At 42.5% G+C, this 18,309-nt stretch overlaps 1 protein-coding gene across 1 annotated transcript in view; it reads left to right on the top strand.

Annotated features, from left to right (window-relative positions):
- The first annotated feature begins 912 nt into the window (after positions 1–912).
- The window catches only part of MGAT4B (alpha-1,3-mannosyl-glycoprotein 4-beta-N-acetylglucosaminyltransferase B), a 1,476,931-nt gene continuing 1,459,534 nt past the window's right edge, over positions 913–18,309 (top strand). Inside the window, exon 1 of the mRNA XM_069199505.1 lies at positions 913–1,291. Within this exon, the coding sequence (XP_069055606.1) occupies positions 1,195–1,291 (97 nt within the window). The 5' untranslated portion in view covers positions 913–1,194. The remainder of the gene's footprint in view (positions 1,292–18,309) is intronic.

The raw sequence follows: 18,309 nt of genomic DNA, 5'->3' as shown, positions 1-18,309 counted from the left end.
TCATCCTTCTGTAATTCTTTGTACATCTTTTGGTCAGTAGCTCCATTGTCTATACCAGTTTGAACGACCTTGTACATTATACTGATCTACACTGTTGCATTTTGACTAAAACATTTCTACAAGCAATATGAATTTCATGAGAACGGATCTACTATGGTTACATTTAGCTCCTAGTTTGAAGGAAAAAACAAGAGTTCATGTCCTTTTGCAAGTCAGCACACTGCACGTTTAGAAAAACACATTTAATATGAGAGCCAGACAGCTAGGCTTCGGCTCATGCTAACTTAAGGCCTACAAGATTTATTTAGCATACTTTAATAACATGATAATTAGTAATTACTATAAAACCATTCTTTAATATCATATTTTATCAACATTAATCATTTTCATTAGTTCCCCGTATACATTGGCGGCCACTCCCCGTGGTCACATTTCAAGTGCACGTTTTAGCAAAATACACTAATACAGTTTCTATATGGCATAATTACACATTAGTTCATAAACATTTCATGTTAATATAGATTATATAAACTACACTCTCTCACAAGTATCATAGCAGGGATGCAACGGGCACTTGTGCAAGCGAGGAAAATTGCCTCTTTGACAGCTGGTTGAGTAATAAATCCAGCAATTATCAGTGTTCAATGCCCCCTCAGGGCTGTGGGCCCCGGCGCAATGAACCTGCTCCACCATCGGTAGCTACGCACCTAAATGAAACATGAATTCATCGTTGACGCTATTTCTGCCTGGGATATGTAGAAGTTTTATATCATATAGTTGAGGCGTGTCTGGTCCATGAAAGGTTAGCATTCTAGTTCGTAGTACAAACTAATTCCAGTCAGTAACGAGCACAAACGCGCATGCGTGAAGCTCTCGCAACCTTAGACTTATGATTGCTCCTCCCCTGCACTCTGCGACGTTTGTGTTCTGGGCGCGTGCACGTATGCAATGACTCTGGGCGCGAGCTCGCAGGGGCAGTTGGAGGCGCGCGCCTGAAACGCGCCGGGTGCACGCGCAATCGTTGGTCGCGAGCCTGGTTTGTCCTAATACATGCTGCGGACCGCTGGTGCCTGTCAGACCCCCAAAACAGTGGGTGCGCACCAGCCAACTTAACCCCCAGCTAGTTCCCCCGGAGGCGCGGGGGTCGGAACGCGCCCCCCCTGGACATGCAGCCCCCGCCGCCAGGCGGAGGAGATGAGGCTTCGCAACGGCACCTTCCTGACGCTGCTGCTTGCTCTGTGCGCTTTCGTCTCTCTGTCTTGGTACACGGCCTTCAGCGGCGGCCCCAAGGGTGAGTACCCTGCTGGCAGTGGAACTAGGTGGCCACGGTGTGGGTGAGGACATAAAGATGAAGACTGAGGATGCGAAGAATAGGGCGTTTTGGTGGCACTAGTGAGGAGAGGGTGTCATAAATGTTACGGTACTTGCCCATCATCGCTGTACCAAGAACCGCTAACTAGCCCTACGCCGCGGGTTAGCACTCAGTATTTGCCTCTTGCCCCTCTTTAAGTGCACCTTACCTGATCTCCTGTGTTTCTCCCGGGGGGAAGTGTTTGCTTCATTCATTTTCCACGAGGTGCAGCATTACTTCCTGGCATGTTTCCAGTCATCCCTCAAACTGTTTTCCTACCTGGTGTTTCCTATCACCACACGTCCATCACATGGTCCACCAGCCCTTTCTCCATCTTCCCCAATGTCTGCCTAAGGGTGTTACTCTCCATCCATCTAACTCTTTGGTAAATCCGTTCTCCCTAGTGTGGTCCGTGGCCGTGGGTATTACTGAACTCTTTCACTGAGGGGGCACTTTGCCCCCTTCACAGAGGCTGACCTAAATCTCGCCTTAGCTAACATGTTTGGTCTTATTTGGACCTTTTCCGGTGGCTCACTTTCCCATTCCATCTGCTCCTGTTAATGTCTGGCCTCCGTCTCTGATCCTTTTAACCGTGATTCCTTCTGCCCCGCCGTGTGCATGCCACGTTTTACCCACCCTGTGTTAACAATTCTGTTCATGTTTTCCAGACCTCATAGTACCTCTCGTGCCCCTTAGGCGATCGTCTAGGGGTATTTTGCATTGCCCTCTTGCTCAACCCTCTTAGTTCCGCCTAGTAAACTTTGTTACTCTTACATTCTCACTGTGTCCACCATTCAACATAAACCTCTGGTTCTTTACTCAGAGGGACCGTAAGCAGCTGCCACTGCGTCCTCTCCCTTTTGCAGACTTCATTTATTGGAAGCCCAGCACACAGTCCTTTCTCCAGAGTGTTTGGAGTCTTATTGTAAACTGGCAATGTTTTTTTAAGCCTCTCAGACCCCCATCCTAATGAAAGTATGATTCTTAGGTTGATGTCTTTCTGTAGACCCTCAGGCTGCGTTTTTTAATTATTAATTTCGTTTTGGTACCAAACTCAAGCCTGTAGATGCAGCCATGACATAAGGATGAAATGTGTTCCAGAGGTGCTACAAAGCAGTAAGCCCTTAGAGTGCCCATAAAAAAATGATTGTTCTTAATGTGAGTTCTTCCCATATTTTTCTGCACCTTGGGTCCTGACAACACTCTTTGGAAGTTGATTTAAAGAACACCATCAGTTTAAATTTAATGACCCACTGCTGTAATTCAGGGATTATTGATAGCTGATTTTCTTTTAGGCATTATTTTAGATAAAATACTTAACCAACGGTGACTCTGCGGTTAATAGCACATCATTCCTACTGAGACTCTTGCATTTCTATTCACTCCAAAGCTGGACCAAAAAGCCTTACTTCAGTCCTCGGTGCTGTTAAAAGTATGTGACAATGACCTTTTTCCGACCTTCATAATATGCACCCTGCACAGCTATGCACGACAATTCAAGATTTGTCTCTGTGGAAACAAAACTTAAAGAGGACGTTAGATTTATATTTAGGAGGGCCTTTGTTAATGGCAAAATTGTACATACAGCTACTTGATTTGGAGAACAAACACTTCTTTGTAGGGCCCAGGTCTCTCTGGAGCTCAGATTCACTCTTGGGTACCCCGACATTCAAAAGTTATATTTTCCTATGACCACTTTTACTGTGTTATTAGACTTTTCAAGTCAATCATTCCTGCTTTCCTTAGCGACCTTAAACAACTTATTTCTGAAAGGTATTTTCATACTCTACCTTACTTTGTTGGACTAACACTCAACTCACAATTTTATGAACAACTGTTTTTATGATTGCCTAGAACATAATTAGTTATCAACCTTGACATGTGTAAGTGACTTTCTTTCATTTGACTTGAGATTACAATCTACAGTTATCTGGGGCTTGGTGACATCTCTCTCGATTCCTTAGAGTAGGTGTACATCCTATACTCTACTTTAAACTCTACCTGTATTTCTTTTTTCTGACCTCTGTACTTACCACTCCCTGTCCTCTTTAGCATTGCACCCCCCCCTTTCTTTCTTCTCGGTCCAATTTTCTACAATTACATTACCTTTCCTCCTCACCTTCAAATACATTCTTGCCTTGCTGAATTATTTTTTCAGCAGTTTTATGCACTCCGTGAATCAGGTGTAATCACTGCCCGTCTCTGTTCCTCGTCCACTGAAGCTTTTTTTTCTCACTGTTAGTCTTTCAGCTACATATGTTTCACCTGTATTCCTGCTCCCACAATTGTACCCCTGACGTTTTTATCTGGTCTGATTTTTACTGTATATTCATTTGTAATGATTTCTTTGCTTTGCTTTTATTTAAATGCGCATCGACGTTCTAATAATGCTTGCTTGTACATTGTTCTCCGTTGTAAACCACGGTAACACAATTGGGGCATTTTTCCATTATATTTATTTAGCACATAAACAAATTGTGGCTTGAGTAAAGCATTTTTTTCCTTTTGTTCCACGACTACCTGGTTTGCATGATCTGTTTGGAGAACGAATGTGGAATTTGCTGCAAGACTAGCTATCCAGTTTGTTTTATCTGTCTGGTATTAGTGCCTCAGTATGTTAGAGAAGGTCAGCTCTCCCCTATCCAGTTTCCGATGAAGCTGAAGATTTTAGTTGGGTTGGGAGTGCCTCAAGTGGGCAATAAAAAAAGGTGAATTGCATATGCACTCTAGGTAGCCTATTCTAATGCAGTAATAGTGATATGCCAGGTTTGGATACCAGTAATGAATGGTTTTAGCACGGTGCAGATCCAATTGCACAAAATTAGTTTGCATCTGGCCCCTGTTTAACTCTCCTTGTTATTGAGATGCGGATGAGAGATCGTTTAACGTTTTTCAATAGAATCGCAAACATGCCACTGGAAAGGCCATTTTACAGCTCAGTTTGACATGAGATGTGTTCTTAACGGTTTGGCTCCGTATTAATAATGCTCTTCTGAACCCTTCCTTCTTCCTCAACTGACTCCTCTTTAGGTAGTCGTCTCTTTGTACAGCATTAGTCTCCAGTGAAGAAGCTTTTCTCATGGTGTAATCTCATTATAATTACCTTTCAGTGCTTCTCGATTTAACAAGCTCCTGAAAGTGATTCTTGCTCAACCTGAGGCCATATTACAATCAGGGTGCATTGCCTCTTTTTGCAGCAACCCCGTTTTAACATGGTGTGACGGGTGCAAACTTGTGCAGTGCACCCCGTTATGTACATGCACCTTTCACAGTGCAGTCATGAACTCGTTCGTGCCTGCACTCTAAACAGTACATTGGTGAAAAGCAGATCAGCTTTTTAAAGTCACCTTTCACCTCAGGTAGAGGCCTGACCTTGTTTTCAAAGAGGTGTGGTCGGTTGTGGGGGATGGGTCGCCCTGCGACAGGGCACAAGTCCTAAACAACAGAAGTGGGGGGGACTAACCAAGTTAGGCAGTATGCAAGTGACATGATGGTGACTGACATCACACTTGGCGTTTCAGGAAGTGACATTAAAGAAAGTGAGATCACAACCCATAACTTTATAGGAAGTGACATCAAATCTTAAGACCTCACACACACGTTTAGCAGGTTCATCATGAGTGCATTACGAGTATACATGCAAACACTCCCTATTTACACAGGGTAAGCTACACATAAAACAATGTTGCCTTTTGTCAGCTTTTAGCTTTTTTTTACCCAACGTCTGAACAAACGATCTCTATCAGGCATAATAGTCCACATGCAGCACATTTCCACAAAGATGAAATTGCTGTAGCTGACTGCTCATGTAACGCCTACCTGACGTAAGGTAAGGCATTATGCTCCCTGGTGCATATATATTTTAACAAATCAATGCAACCAGGATTTGTGTGGCACTGTAAATCCCAAAATAGATTTTGCATCTGGGTTGTACCAGAAAAGTGGTGCAACCCAGACACAAAATCTGCGTCTTAACTTATATATATATATATATTTTTTTTAATTCTGCCTCAAAGAAATTGGCAACAAAGAGAACGGGCAGTAAATCTGTTTTGCTTAATTGGTTGCAAATTCTGAATTTTGAAAATTTGTATGGCATTAAGGCACCTGCTGCAGAGATCTTTGGGATCCCAGTAAATCTGAGGGATTAATAAGAATGGCAAAATGACTTTGGTGGTTAGTGCATTTGCTGGAAGGATCTGCGATTGTCTAGTGTTAGTATGGACTCAAAGTAGCATAGAGAGTTAATGTTCCTTCTGAAAAGCACTTCATGCAACATGCAAATAAAATATTTTATTTTATGTAGATAGGTAAGTGGATTACTGCTTTTAACACATACTTTTGTTACTAGCAGTTTATAAATTGTAATCCTCCTTAAATTGCGCAGTGACCTATGAAGGATAATATGCGACTCCTACACCTTGTAACCCTCACTCTTATATTACATATCCTGAACATTGATGTACAAACGTATGATTTGTCAATGTAATGAGTATGTGTGATATAAAGCGCTCTGACACCCTGCATTTTGATGAGTAGCGCTATAACAGAAATACAAAATAGCAGTATTTAAATTATTTTCTTTAAATACTGGGATAGACCTAAACGTCTGACATTCTTACAGTGTATCCATATTGCTTATTTACAGAGACTAAACAAAGTCAAAAGTGTACTTCTTTTCTTAGGTGTGAAGTGCCCACCTGCTGTGTGCCTTTGTGTCCACTCCACTGCATTGTGCATCTGGGTCTGAGGCTCCAGAGAGCTTCCAGCCAAGGATACGCCAACTAAAGGAGACCTGATGGCTCCTTAAATTAGGCCTTTGTTTATGGGCCCAGCTACAGTCCGAAGTTGGAAAGACCAACTCCCCTGTTTCCCCCCCCCCCCCCGCCCCCCCCAAGCCGGCACATCTTTGCTGGGTGGGAAAGCAGACGACACAGACGCTGCTGAATGTGTCCCCGTGTCTGAAAATTTCACAGGGACAAGTGCAGCATTTTACACTGGGGCCCAACTTCTTATCTTGGTGGACAGCATCCACCCTATGTAAATAGTGGGTGGATGCCGTCAACCCGCGTATACCCCCGACTTGTGCTCTGCCCTGCGAGCAGATGCAGTGAGAGACTGCCCCCACAAGAGGAGGGAGGGGTCTGTGGCACCTGCTTATCCACCCCTTCTAAGAAGAGCTTAGAGGGGGCGCCTGGGATCGTGCAGGCGTCTGCTGACCCTTCTGTATTCTTAAGGTGCCCCAGTAGTGCAAATAACAAGGGCATGTGCCCGCTGAGCCTCTATGGATGGTTGATTTCTTCTTTCTGTTATCAAGACGCACACATATGTGTGGACAAGGAAAGAGAGAGATTTTAATGAGAACCACAGGATACTGTCTTCCTACCTAGAATCCACTTTACAACAAAGGTTTTCTACCACCTTTTTTTCTGTGACTCAATATAGATTTTCATCCTGTCCCCAAAAGAAGTGATTATGCTTATTTTATTAAACTTCATTCACCCTGTTGGTATCATGTTTCATCATCGGGTCACAACCCCTCCCTAAAAACCAGTGTGGGCTCAAGCATATCCCAGAGAGCACTTTAGATATTGTGTCTAGATCTAACGGGGATTTAAAATATAAAAAATTCTTAGTGGACACCCCTGTTTCCGTTTATTTTGGATGCCACTGGTATAGAGAAAAAAAACGATTGGTCAGGTGTGTTTTTTTTTTTATTATTTTTTTTTTTTTTTTTTTTTTAAGTGTAGGGTTGCTATCCATACATAGGTCCCAGGCTTTCCATCGGGAACGCTCTTATTTAATGCCTCTTTTTTTTTTTTAAATATATATAATAATAATACTAGGTTTCCTGCTGTCCCAGTTATCATGTTAGGTCTGTCAACCGGCGTTTGTTGTAACATAGACACATATACACAACAACATGCAGTGAAGTGTGAGGCAAGCCTGTTTGCTTGTTCCTTGGCTGCAAAGGCCTATGTTAGTGCCTGTTACCGTCGCATTCGTAAAAGTGAGAGAAACAAAGAAGAATAATTCATTAGTCTCAGCTGTTCTTTGTTGTAGAGGTTGGAAACAGGTTACAAAATGACCACACGGTACACAGGGCATGCAATTGCACACTATTGCATGCGTATGAATTTATGTCCCTATGCCTTCCCATTAACAGACAAAACTCAAAAAGATATGTACATTATTATAAAGTTATGTGTTGCATCTCCGCAATGATAAATCCCTGCAAATGTGATATTTGTGATGTCACTCACAAAAGTTTGTGATATTTTCGCTGAGGTGTAAGTTCTTATCCTCCCTGGTGTGTAATCGCACCGTAAACGGGCTGGTGGGGCAAGTCCCTGTTGTCAAAAACTGATAGAATTGAAGGTGAGAAATTAGTCCTCTTATTGCCCCCTCTCTTTTTTAACACTTTATTTTCTGATTTTTAGCAGGGAATCCAATGCAGTTACAGCATAAGTAGATAACTGCAAGAATGTGATAAAAACATATGCATAGTACAGAGATTTATAACATAGGCATGTGAATTATAAAAACTGCAAAGCAACCAGGCCATACATAACATAAACTTGCCATCAAGCACAGTTTAAAGGATGTTGCTCGCACCCCTCAGATGTCAGTGACAAACGTCATTGTTTCAGGAGGGTGGCAGTTCCGTATGGTGGTGGCTGGGAAGTGGCCTGGGGTCTCAACTGCATGACATAATTTAAGGTACACTGTTTACGAAGTACCCAAGGTGTTAGAATAGGGAAGGTGTTGTCAATCCAAGGCCGCCTGGAGTTGAGAGACATGGACGTAGTATTCTATTTTGGGAAACCCCAAACCCCTTTCGACCATTCCCAGGGTACTTTGGGTGTAGATGCCACCAAACAAATTGAAGCAGCAGTTTTTGGGTTTGGAGAGTAGACTTTCTGGGGATTAATAGAGGCAGAGGTTGGACTATGTACAGTAGTTGGGGTAGATCATTAATTTTAATGTTGTTGATGCCGTTCACCCAAGAGATCTCAAGCCTATCCCAGCAGAATAAATCTTTGAATAGGGCCTTGAGTATAGGTAGTATATTGTAGTCTTAGAGTGTGCGGATGGAATTTGTGAGAAAGATCCCCGGAAAGCTCAGGGAGGCGGCATCCCATGACAAGTCAGCACCGGCAAACAAGTGCTGAGAAGTATTGACAGGATCCACCACTTCCAAGCCCATGGACTTTGCATAGTTATTGCGGAAGGAAGGGACAGCCTCATAGTTTCAACTCGTCTAGCAAGTGTGGCAGGGTTGTAGCAGGGCATGTCAGAAAGTGTAGGATATCGTCGTCAAAACTTGCTAGCCTGTATTGTTCGCCATTAACTTCAATACCTCAGGTCTCTAGATTAGATTATATAGATCGAATACGGGGTTCGAGTGTTTAGCGCAAATATGAATGGCGTCGGGGGCACCCCGTCTGGTGCCCTTACAAGGGGAATCGGGCCACAGAGAGTGCTGTTAATGTGCTGCTAATTTTAATACAAGTCTTTGCGCTGTATAGGTGGCTAGCACCTAGACCGTCATATGTGGGCCCAGCCAAATCTTCAAGAGGACCACCTGAAGAAACTGCCATTCCACCCAATTAAAATCTTTCTCTGCGTCTAGCGAGAGGAGGATAGTTGTGGTGTTAGTGCATTCCCCCACAAACACTGCATTTACTGCTAGTGGTACCTTGCCCCTACCGTTTTTGTTCTGTATGAAGCCATACTGGCAGCTATACAGTAGTAATGGTCAAACTGAATGCAGCTGAGTAACTAAGATTGAAGTAAATATTTTAACGTCAAAATTTCGTACAGTGATAGGCCTGTGAGAGGAGTGGGCTGAAGGATCCTTATGAGGTTTCAGCAATAACGTGATGATTGATTCTGTCATGGTCATGGTTACTGTTTTAGTGAGGAGAAGAGAATTAAAAATCCTGGAGAGCAGCTCTGTTAACAGTTTGCAATAAGCCTTCTAGAATGACACCCAGAACCCATGGGTACCTGGGGATCCTTATTAACTTTTTATTGTTGTATGGGGTCTCTCACCTCATCCAGAGTGTTAGGGTCCTCCAGCTCATAAAGAAGAGTAGGACTCTATCAGTGAGAGGTTAAATCCTGCAAGTAGCAGTCCTGGGTTTCAGGTGATGCAGGTTGTGCCCAGTATAGAGTGGTGTAGTAGGACATAGAGAGATCAAGAATTTCAGAGGTGTCTGTATGGGGTATACCTGCATCATCTTTGAGAGGGAAGATATGGTTTCTTGTTCATTTGTTGCAACTTATATGCTATCAATTTTTGGCTTTATCTCCCTTCTGGTAATATTTCTGATTTATGTAAAGCAGCTTCTGAGCCACTTCAGTCATATACAGCTGCTCCACTTCTCTGCAATTGTGTTGAACCTCCCTGTAGATTCTGTTTGAGCTTGTTGCTTGGTATAATTTATATTGAAATAGTGCTCTAGAGATTCCTGAATTTAATCTGTCCGTGCCAGATCACAAAAGGCTATCTAATTAATGTACCAGATGGGGTCCACACGATGCAGGAGGAGCCCCAACATTTAATAGTAGGAATACCAGGGCCTGACCAGAGTTTGGGTGCCAAAGGTGGCTGATAGAATTTGCAGTTGGAGTGGCTGGAAGATTGGGAAAAAAGTTGATTTGTGTGCGAGTCCTATGAACTTTGGAGTAGAAAGTATAGTCTCTTGCTCCACCGTGAGTCTCCCTCCAGATGTCCAGTAGTTTTAAGTCTAGCATACTCTGATTTAGGCATGGAGGGACAGGGTATGAGTTATAACATGCCACAGAGCAGGATTGTGTTGAAGTCTCACTCATTAATTCAGTTGTCTTTTGCAAAGTTTACCATCAGTGGCAATTTTGAGGTATATTTATCCTTACGATCATTTGGTCCATAGTTGGAGAAAAGCGTAGTTATGTAGCAGGCCACTTGGACCCTCAAGCACACTGTCCTGTCCTATTTATCTGCAAATGTGATCAAGTGATTAAAGGCAAACCTGACCTAAACAAAAGAGCCATCACTCTTGCTCTTCGTGTGGCTAGTCGCATGGAATTGAAGTGTGTACCAATATGGTTATAACCTTTTAGTGTTGGAAGGGAGGAGGTGTGTCTCTTGTATCATAACAATATCTACATCCTTTCTGTAGAGTCATTTTTGGATCGCCTTCCTTTTCATTGGGGAGTTGAACCCTTGAGTATTTGCAAGGCTATGTTGAGTTGAGGCCTCCTTTAAAGGATGGGAATTTTGCCCTAACGTTACCAGCATTGGTATTTGTGAAGTAATCCCCGCTGAGAGTACATCCAGTGACACTGCAAGCACCCTGTGGCTACGTCATGGTTGTGATATATGCACCCTAGACAAGTGCAGAAGTTATAAAACAACAACATAAGAACAGAAACCAAAGCAAGAAATCAAAGCTGCAAACAGGGAAAGAAACATGAACTAGAGGCTTAGCAGTACATGTATTCATCAGCCTAAGTAGAGGGACACCTCCAAGGTAGACCCAGGACCCCTTGCACCCACTTGATGGACATTGTAAAGGATATGGATGAAGGGCTGCGGGAGGCAGGCAGCAGCTACCGCCTTACAGGCTAGCAGTCACAGCCCATCAACCCCAGCGTGGGGAGAGACATTGATGGTGGATGCTACGCCAACCTCCACTTTCCTCAGTCCCCAGAAAGGTCCTGAAAAAATCTGCACTGTCCTTTTGTCCTTTAAGGCACTCTCTGCCGAAGGCAAGTGTGCTCTATGGTTGCGCCGGTGGAAAGTTGCCTTGGGAGTCTGTCAGATTGGCCTTCGCTGCCAAATGATCGCTTTTGGGAAGTCAAGTTGATCAAGGGGTCTCTGCCATCGTCCGACAGGGGAGGGGGGCATACGTAGTAAAGCTTGGGCCTTGTCTGGTGTCCACGCAGCAACCTGCTTGTTGTCTATAGTGAAGATTAGGCGCAGTGGGAAACCCCGGCATAAATGATCTTCCTCCCACGCAAATGCAGGAACACCTCTTTGAAGGAAAAGTTTGGACCAGTAGGTTCTTTGACAGGGTGAAGGTGTAGCTTCCTGGATGCGTTTAAGATTTGTTTCTTTGACTTTGTGGAAACATGATTTGGGTGATCCAGAGTGAAGTCTGTATCAGTGGGGTTCTGAAGTATGTTCCGAAAAAGGGCTTGTATGTGGCCCTCGAGCTCAGCATTCAAGATGGTGGAGCTTATGCTGCAAATTCAGATGTTATTGCAGCAGGATCGATTTTTCATAATCCTCTGAGGCACTAGTAGGTTCTGTTGTTGAAATCTCAGTGCTCAGACCTTCTTGGCTGTATTGTCCTGACCCTGTCATGCTGTGCCACAGTCTCTTCCACCATATTTAGACGATTCTCAACTCATTTCACTGAATGGTCAAGCTCTGTGAGGTCACTTGTCAAGTTTGCATTTATAGCTGCAATATCTTTCCTCATTTCTTGCAGGAGTGACTGTATGCCCCCCCACCCCCTTTGTTGCAGGTGTTGAGAAATCAGTCTTGTGGGCACAGTCTCCTGATGGCTCATCTTCTGTAGTTTCAGCCGAACAACCAGGTTTGACAGTCTTTGGGTTGTTCAACAGGTCCTTAATAGTGGAAACCCTCAGAGGTATTTGTTTTGCAGAAGCCATGTGAAACCCTCTCTCAAGGGGGCATGCGGTTTGCAGCCACCAGAGGAGACGACAGCCACTGGAGCAAGGAACACCTGCCCACGTACAACCGTTGGTTAGAGCCTGTATGGCTCTCCACAGAGAAGAGCACTCTCTTGAGGCCTCCACCGATGTCTATGGGAGTGCTGCTCATGGGTTGATTGGCTGTGCCGGCTGCTCCCGATAGCCAAAGCACTGCACCAAGTAGGCCTTTCCACCGCAGCCTAGATTCAAGAAGGTGGCTGGGCAAGAACACTCAGGCAAACTCCTCTATAGCTGTGCAGGCCACCACCTCAGGTGCAGCGTGGCAGCACCCTCACCAGCGGGATTGCAGCCGGCTGACTCTTGACTCTGCTTTGGGCCCCACAATTTCAACCTCTGCGCCGCGGCTGCCGCTCCCAGCCCTCACAAGGGTGATAATGTGGTGGTACCAGGATCACAGGAGACCCTGACCCGGGAGCCCAGGCAAGGCATGCCTTATTAAGTCCTTGCCTCGATCACACCCCCTTATTGCCCGCTTTTACCGTCTTGTGCATCAGGATAATCTCATGGCTTGTAGTCTTACCAATCCAAGGGTTGCATGCCACAGTTTGCCTAAGGTTGCCACCATTCATCAATGTCAATGTTCCCTAGTGGCTCCATTGCTGTTTTTGAGCTGGTGCACAATGGTTGGGAGGGGCTGTGCGTACCCTCATGTGTGATGTGGCCCTGTTGATTAGTGTAAGGTTCATGGGAAATGTAGTTTCCTTATCGCATGTCTAATTCTGGGATGCTTTGTTGTAAGGTGCCCAAATCAGAATGAAGCTATCAACATTTCATGATGAAAGCCATAGAAGAGGTTTATTCCTAGGATAAGCAGGACATCACACAACGCTCCCATACGGCTGTTCCCTGCTCCGACTACCAACTGTCATAACCTGGAACCTCCATGAGGAAAGCTCTATCACATACCACCAGAGTTCCACAAGGAAAAAGATAAGATGCACTAGACAAGATAAGCTGCACAGTATAAAAACATAGCACCTGTATTCTAAGATGTCCTTTCTGTGAACTGATTCTTTCAGCATAATTTATGTGAATTGTGAGCACTAGTGCTTTTAGTTCCCATTATCAATTTTACTCTTCCACAATTCCCATGTTGTTAATTAAAATTGTTTTAGGACATTGATGTGAATTGCAGAATGTGCTACCTATGGAGATTACTCTCAGGTTAATAATCCCCCCCTCATACAGAAACATGTATTGGTGAGTATCATTTGTGGGGAAATAAGGGACCAGTGAGAGAACAATGATTATCTCTTGCTCTCTTTTTCCATAGTATATATCCACTTGGCTTAATTCCTCAGTGGGTTTTATAGGTTTCCAGTGGATAAAATCACGTGGGATGTTTATCGGTTCCCAATCTGTATACCCATCTCTGTTCATGCTCTGTTTAGAGCCTTGGTTATGTTTTGGGTCACTTACCGTTTTTCTCTTTTTGTCCATCATTATGTCATTTTCACTGTGCCTTTTAGTTATGAAATGATTAGTCATCCTTGTTGTACTGCAACAATATCAAATCGTGCTGCACTGTTCTGTAATCCTCATACATACTTTCCTAGCTATCATTGCTATATATTTTAAGTTGCTTGCGATCATTTATAGCACAGTACTCAAGTTACATTTAGAATGGTTTCACTGTTTCCATACATACCCTAGACTGAGGCATCCCAGAATGAGATGTGCAATAGGGATTGTACATTTCCCATGACCCTTACACTATCTAAATGCTGCATCTACACTTAAACCTTGAGATTCATGAATAATAACAATGTATGCTAGATAACCTGGACACTGTTTCCATCAAATATATAACTACTTCACAAGCAAAAAGCATGCAGTGGACTTTCCAATCTGCTTTACGCCATTAACTAATCCTTCCTCAACATTTACATTTAGATGCAAATTAATTAGAGTTCTTGCAAACACTTAAACATTTCTCTAATCCTGCGTTTCTGGAAACAGATTTTCTATTGAATCCAGTTTTGCTTGCAGCTTTTCATTTAGAAATACTGTCACATCCTCATGCTCCATTTTATCTGTTGTTGCAAGTTGCATAGTTTCTTTTTTCTCCTGTTTCAGCAAATCTTTGTGAAGTCATGGCTAATAAAGAATGTGACTCATGGTAGCCTAGCTAATAACTGACAAGTTATTTATTTATTTTTTAAGATTTTGAGCTGTCCTTTACGTTAAAGTTGTTTCAAGGAATTTGTATTTTTTTCTATAAAAGACTGTAGGGTAGGTTGCTATCTTAGAGATTTAGAGCGTCCTTTTATAAAACTGTCTAGATATTTTCTTTCCTTTTGTATGATGTATTTTATCCAGGCCACACCCTGTCTTGCATAGCAAGCTTAGAGCCAAAGACTGGTCTTTTCCTTGCAACTTAAGGTAAGACATGCCCTACTTAATTGTGACAGCATACAAATCTGTAAGAGAAGGATATTTGGATCATTTATTGGTAATGTGCAACAAATTCATAAAGAGACAAAGGGCAGATGGGATTTAAATATTTGTATCCCATCTCAACTCTCCTTTATACTAAGATTTGCTTATTGTTCAACCACCAAAGTACACAGAAACATTGACTGTGGGAAAACGGGTTTGGGTGGAGGAGAAGCCTTGAAATCAAAAACATGTGCCCGGTCTCTGTACTTTAATTCTCTGTGTAGGCTGACAGAAACTGCAGCATATTGAAGTGGGTTGAGTAGTCTTATTCAAATATTCCACACAAGAGCTTGAGTCTGACTGAAAGTATCCCAGAGCACTGCACCCCGAGGGATCCAACAGCACTTGAAAGTAGCTGATCTAAACCATTCTCTGAAATTAAAATTCAGGGCAGTTAGAGAAGAGGCCACTCTCGTTTAATAGGGCGCCCATTCCAGTGCACCCAACTTCTCCGTAAAAAGGCAGGACTGCCGTAGCAAACAATAGCTGAACAAGTGGCTAATGAGATTTTTTAATTCTGTGTGAAATAAAAAAAAAAATACTGTCTTTTATGATTAATCATGTAATTAGAATATTGAAACCTTGGATATGTGTACATGATTTATTGCACCTCCCATTTTATAATGAATCTTTGGAACTAAATTGTCCTCAGTACCGCTTGATGCAGTATTTAGAAACCTTTTATTTCACTTATACAGCATCACCAAAGAACTTGTTGATATTATGTTCAAATGTACAGATTAAGTTTGTGATGCCGGTTAAATGCATCAAAAATGTTCCATGTTTTGCACACTCACTTTCACAGAAACTATATGTCTTATGACAACATATCATAACTCATGCAGGTGCCTAATGCTTGATATGTGTGGGTGGTAACTCACAGCTCATAGTCCTTCACTGAAGTCTTTCTCTTGCATATATCTTTGTTGCTTTAATCAGCCAACAATACAAAATTACAGTGAAAAAAATCTCTATATCAGGGATGTAGTGTTCATGCTTGTTAACCCTTGTTCTTCTGCTCCTGCTTCCAGGCAAACCAACTCCTACCTCACTGCCCCTTGGCGCACCCACTTTGGTTTTCATTGCCTGTCCTTAGCTATTATTGCCCATTTATCCTCTTGATGTCTGGTTCGTTTACTGAGGCCTGATATGTTGTACTAGACATGTCTTTCTAATGTTGAACTCATTTTATTGCAAATACTTGATGATTCTTGCCCCCGAGCTCACTCGCCTTCATTTACCTGATCCCGGCATTTCAATTGGCATGTTAACTTTGACATGCTTTTTGGGCATATTCATGTGTGCAGTATGTGTCCCTGTGTTAGGCAGAGTGGAAAATTGGAGGTCAGAGGGAAGATGTAGAATAACTGTTGTGGTAGAGTTGATCTGACAATTGCAGGAGGGTTCTTCTTTTTCTTCTTCGTTTTTCTTCTTCGTTTTCTTCGTTTTTCTTCTTCGTTTTCTTCTTCTCCTTCTTTCTTCTCCTTCTCCTTTTTTCTTCTCCTTCTCCTTTTTTCTTCTCCTTCTCCTTCTTCCTCTTCTTTTTTCTTTTTTTTTTTCTCCTTTTTTCTTTTTCTCCTCCGTTTCTAGCATGCATTTTGCTGTGGGACAAAAAAGTGACAAAGCACAGGATAAGGTGTTTTACTATGTTGAGAATGGTAGTGATTAAGTTGTTGAGTAGATCACCAAACCAAGGGTCCACAGTAGAAAGCTTTGCCACAGATGCTAAAGTATTGACATTATTGTGTGTCTACAGTGGGCTAATGAGCCAAAATGAGTATATACTGGCTTCAGCAACGAGGTAGCAAATTAGCAGTCTTTGTTTGTGAGGGCTTACAGTGATTGAATGCTCAACAGTATGTTTTTTTCAGAGGATTTGTGAGATTAAATGCTTCATTTCTGAGGATTTGCAGTTTATGATCAGACCTGAGAACCTAGGAGTAGGGTACTTATAGGCAGGTTTGGATGCCTCTTTATGCTTTTCTGCCACTTATGATCCTGTAAGTGCTGATGAAAGTTTGTAGGTGCAGGGATAGAACCTTTGAGGATATCAAAGGTGTGTGGCTTTCAATTATATTGGGGTGATTGACAATCACCTCTAGCAATTGCTGACCTTTCTGAAAGTGTTAAGAGGCCCTGCAGGAGAGTGGCAGAAGTTGGTTTTGGAAAGACAGTTGAAATTTACAGCATGGCAGATTTCAGTAGCGATTGGTTGGTGTCTGGACATTATGATGATATAAGTGCCTAACTGAAGGCAAATTAATGTAGATCAGAGTGGGAAAAGTTAGTTTGTCGCCAAATTCATAAGAATTTGAAAGCTATTTAAATTCTTCAAGTAGAAATATTGAATGTAAAATTTCCAAGCTATTGTGAGCTAACCATTCAGTTCTATTAAGGACACTGAATTTTGCATTTATCTTCATCAATTCTCAGCAGCCATAAAAAAACTGCAGCGGCAACAACATTGGTCTATGTGACACATATGTTTGTCAGATACTAGATACAGGCAATTCCTAGGCTACGATCAGGAGAATAGCAAATCCTCTGTCTTCATGTAATCGCTGTCTTTCAGTGACCTCTTCTGGTACTGTTGTTATTCCTATTTTGTTCTGCCCCTGTCAAAATAATTTTCAGCCTTGCAACATTTTGAGTTGCACATCATGCAAAATAGCACTACCTTTACCAGTATAAAAGCATAATCTAACTTAACAGACCACAATATTAATGCCACCATTTCCTGTGATATGATTGTTAGAATAAAGGAATTATGCCTAATGGTGTTAGTTTCTCCTTTTCTTTCCCTGTGTTTTGCATAGCAAACTATTAGCAATCCTAGCATGCATGTCCTTAATACAATTGAAACGTTGCTTCATGATAGCTAGGATATTTTATGTTCTGTTTCCTTATACATGTTTGAAGCCTTCTAAAAACAAATGACTTTCTCTGCACTAGCCCCCGGTAAATGTTTTAAAGGCACACTCTGTGGACCAGTCTACTGCATTTATAATATTCTCTACGTGTCTGCCCTGTGAAAAGCCCTGCAAAGGATGATTCCTCATGCAGTGTTGTCTAGAAGTAGATAAATCAATCCCAGCATTCATAATTATCCAGTGAACCCACTTCATGTTTGTTTGGGCTGAGACTGGTTCTAAGAGTTTCTGAATGGATATCAGAAGCTTTTGCTGCCCTGGAGGGCTGATCTCCTCTTTCTCCTCTCTGTAGGTTTTAAGGCATCTGGCAACACGTAGTTTGGGGTTATCCGTGAATGCTGGATATGAAATAATCAGAGCATTAGACTTCCTTTTTCTGAATTCAATGAACGTCAGAATCTGCATTTTGGCAGCGGGATCTTAACTTGAAACATCAGACACCCATTGGCATGATACAAGGCATCATAACGTCAGCAGTTTGGCTGAGAATTCTTTCCTCAAAAGGAATTTGTTATTCTGCTTGGGCATCAATACATTCAATACCTCATTGACATCTTGCGGTTGTGAATATTTGCTTTCAGAGGACAAAGTCAAGCAGATCCCCTTTAAGAAGCTGCACACCAAAAAAAGCTGAAGCCCATTAATAGGCGTATGTCTTTCTGAAATAACTATTCTTCAAGCACTTATGGACTCATAAACTAGGCCTTTCTCTACGAACACTGAGAGTACATTTAAATAGTGACACCTTCAATCCCCATGTGACTCCTTCCCATACACCAGTGGCTGTTCTGTAATGTTTAAATGTTGTCTCTGGCCATGCCCTTTCTGATGTAACTAGTCGCCTAGCCTGAAAGTCCTTGA

The sequence above is a fragment of the Pleurodeles waltl genome, chromosome 7 (assembly GCF_031143425.1).
Source record: "Pleurodeles waltl isolate 20211129_DDA chromosome 7, aPleWal1.hap1.20221129, whole genome shotgun sequence".
Classification (NCBI taxonomy): domain Eukaryota; kingdom Metazoa; phylum Chordata; class Amphibia; order Caudata; family Salamandridae; genus Pleurodeles; species Pleurodeles waltl.
The sequence above is the reverse complement of the archived record's forward strand: the minus strand, read 5'-3'. Positions and strand labels throughout refer to the sequence as shown.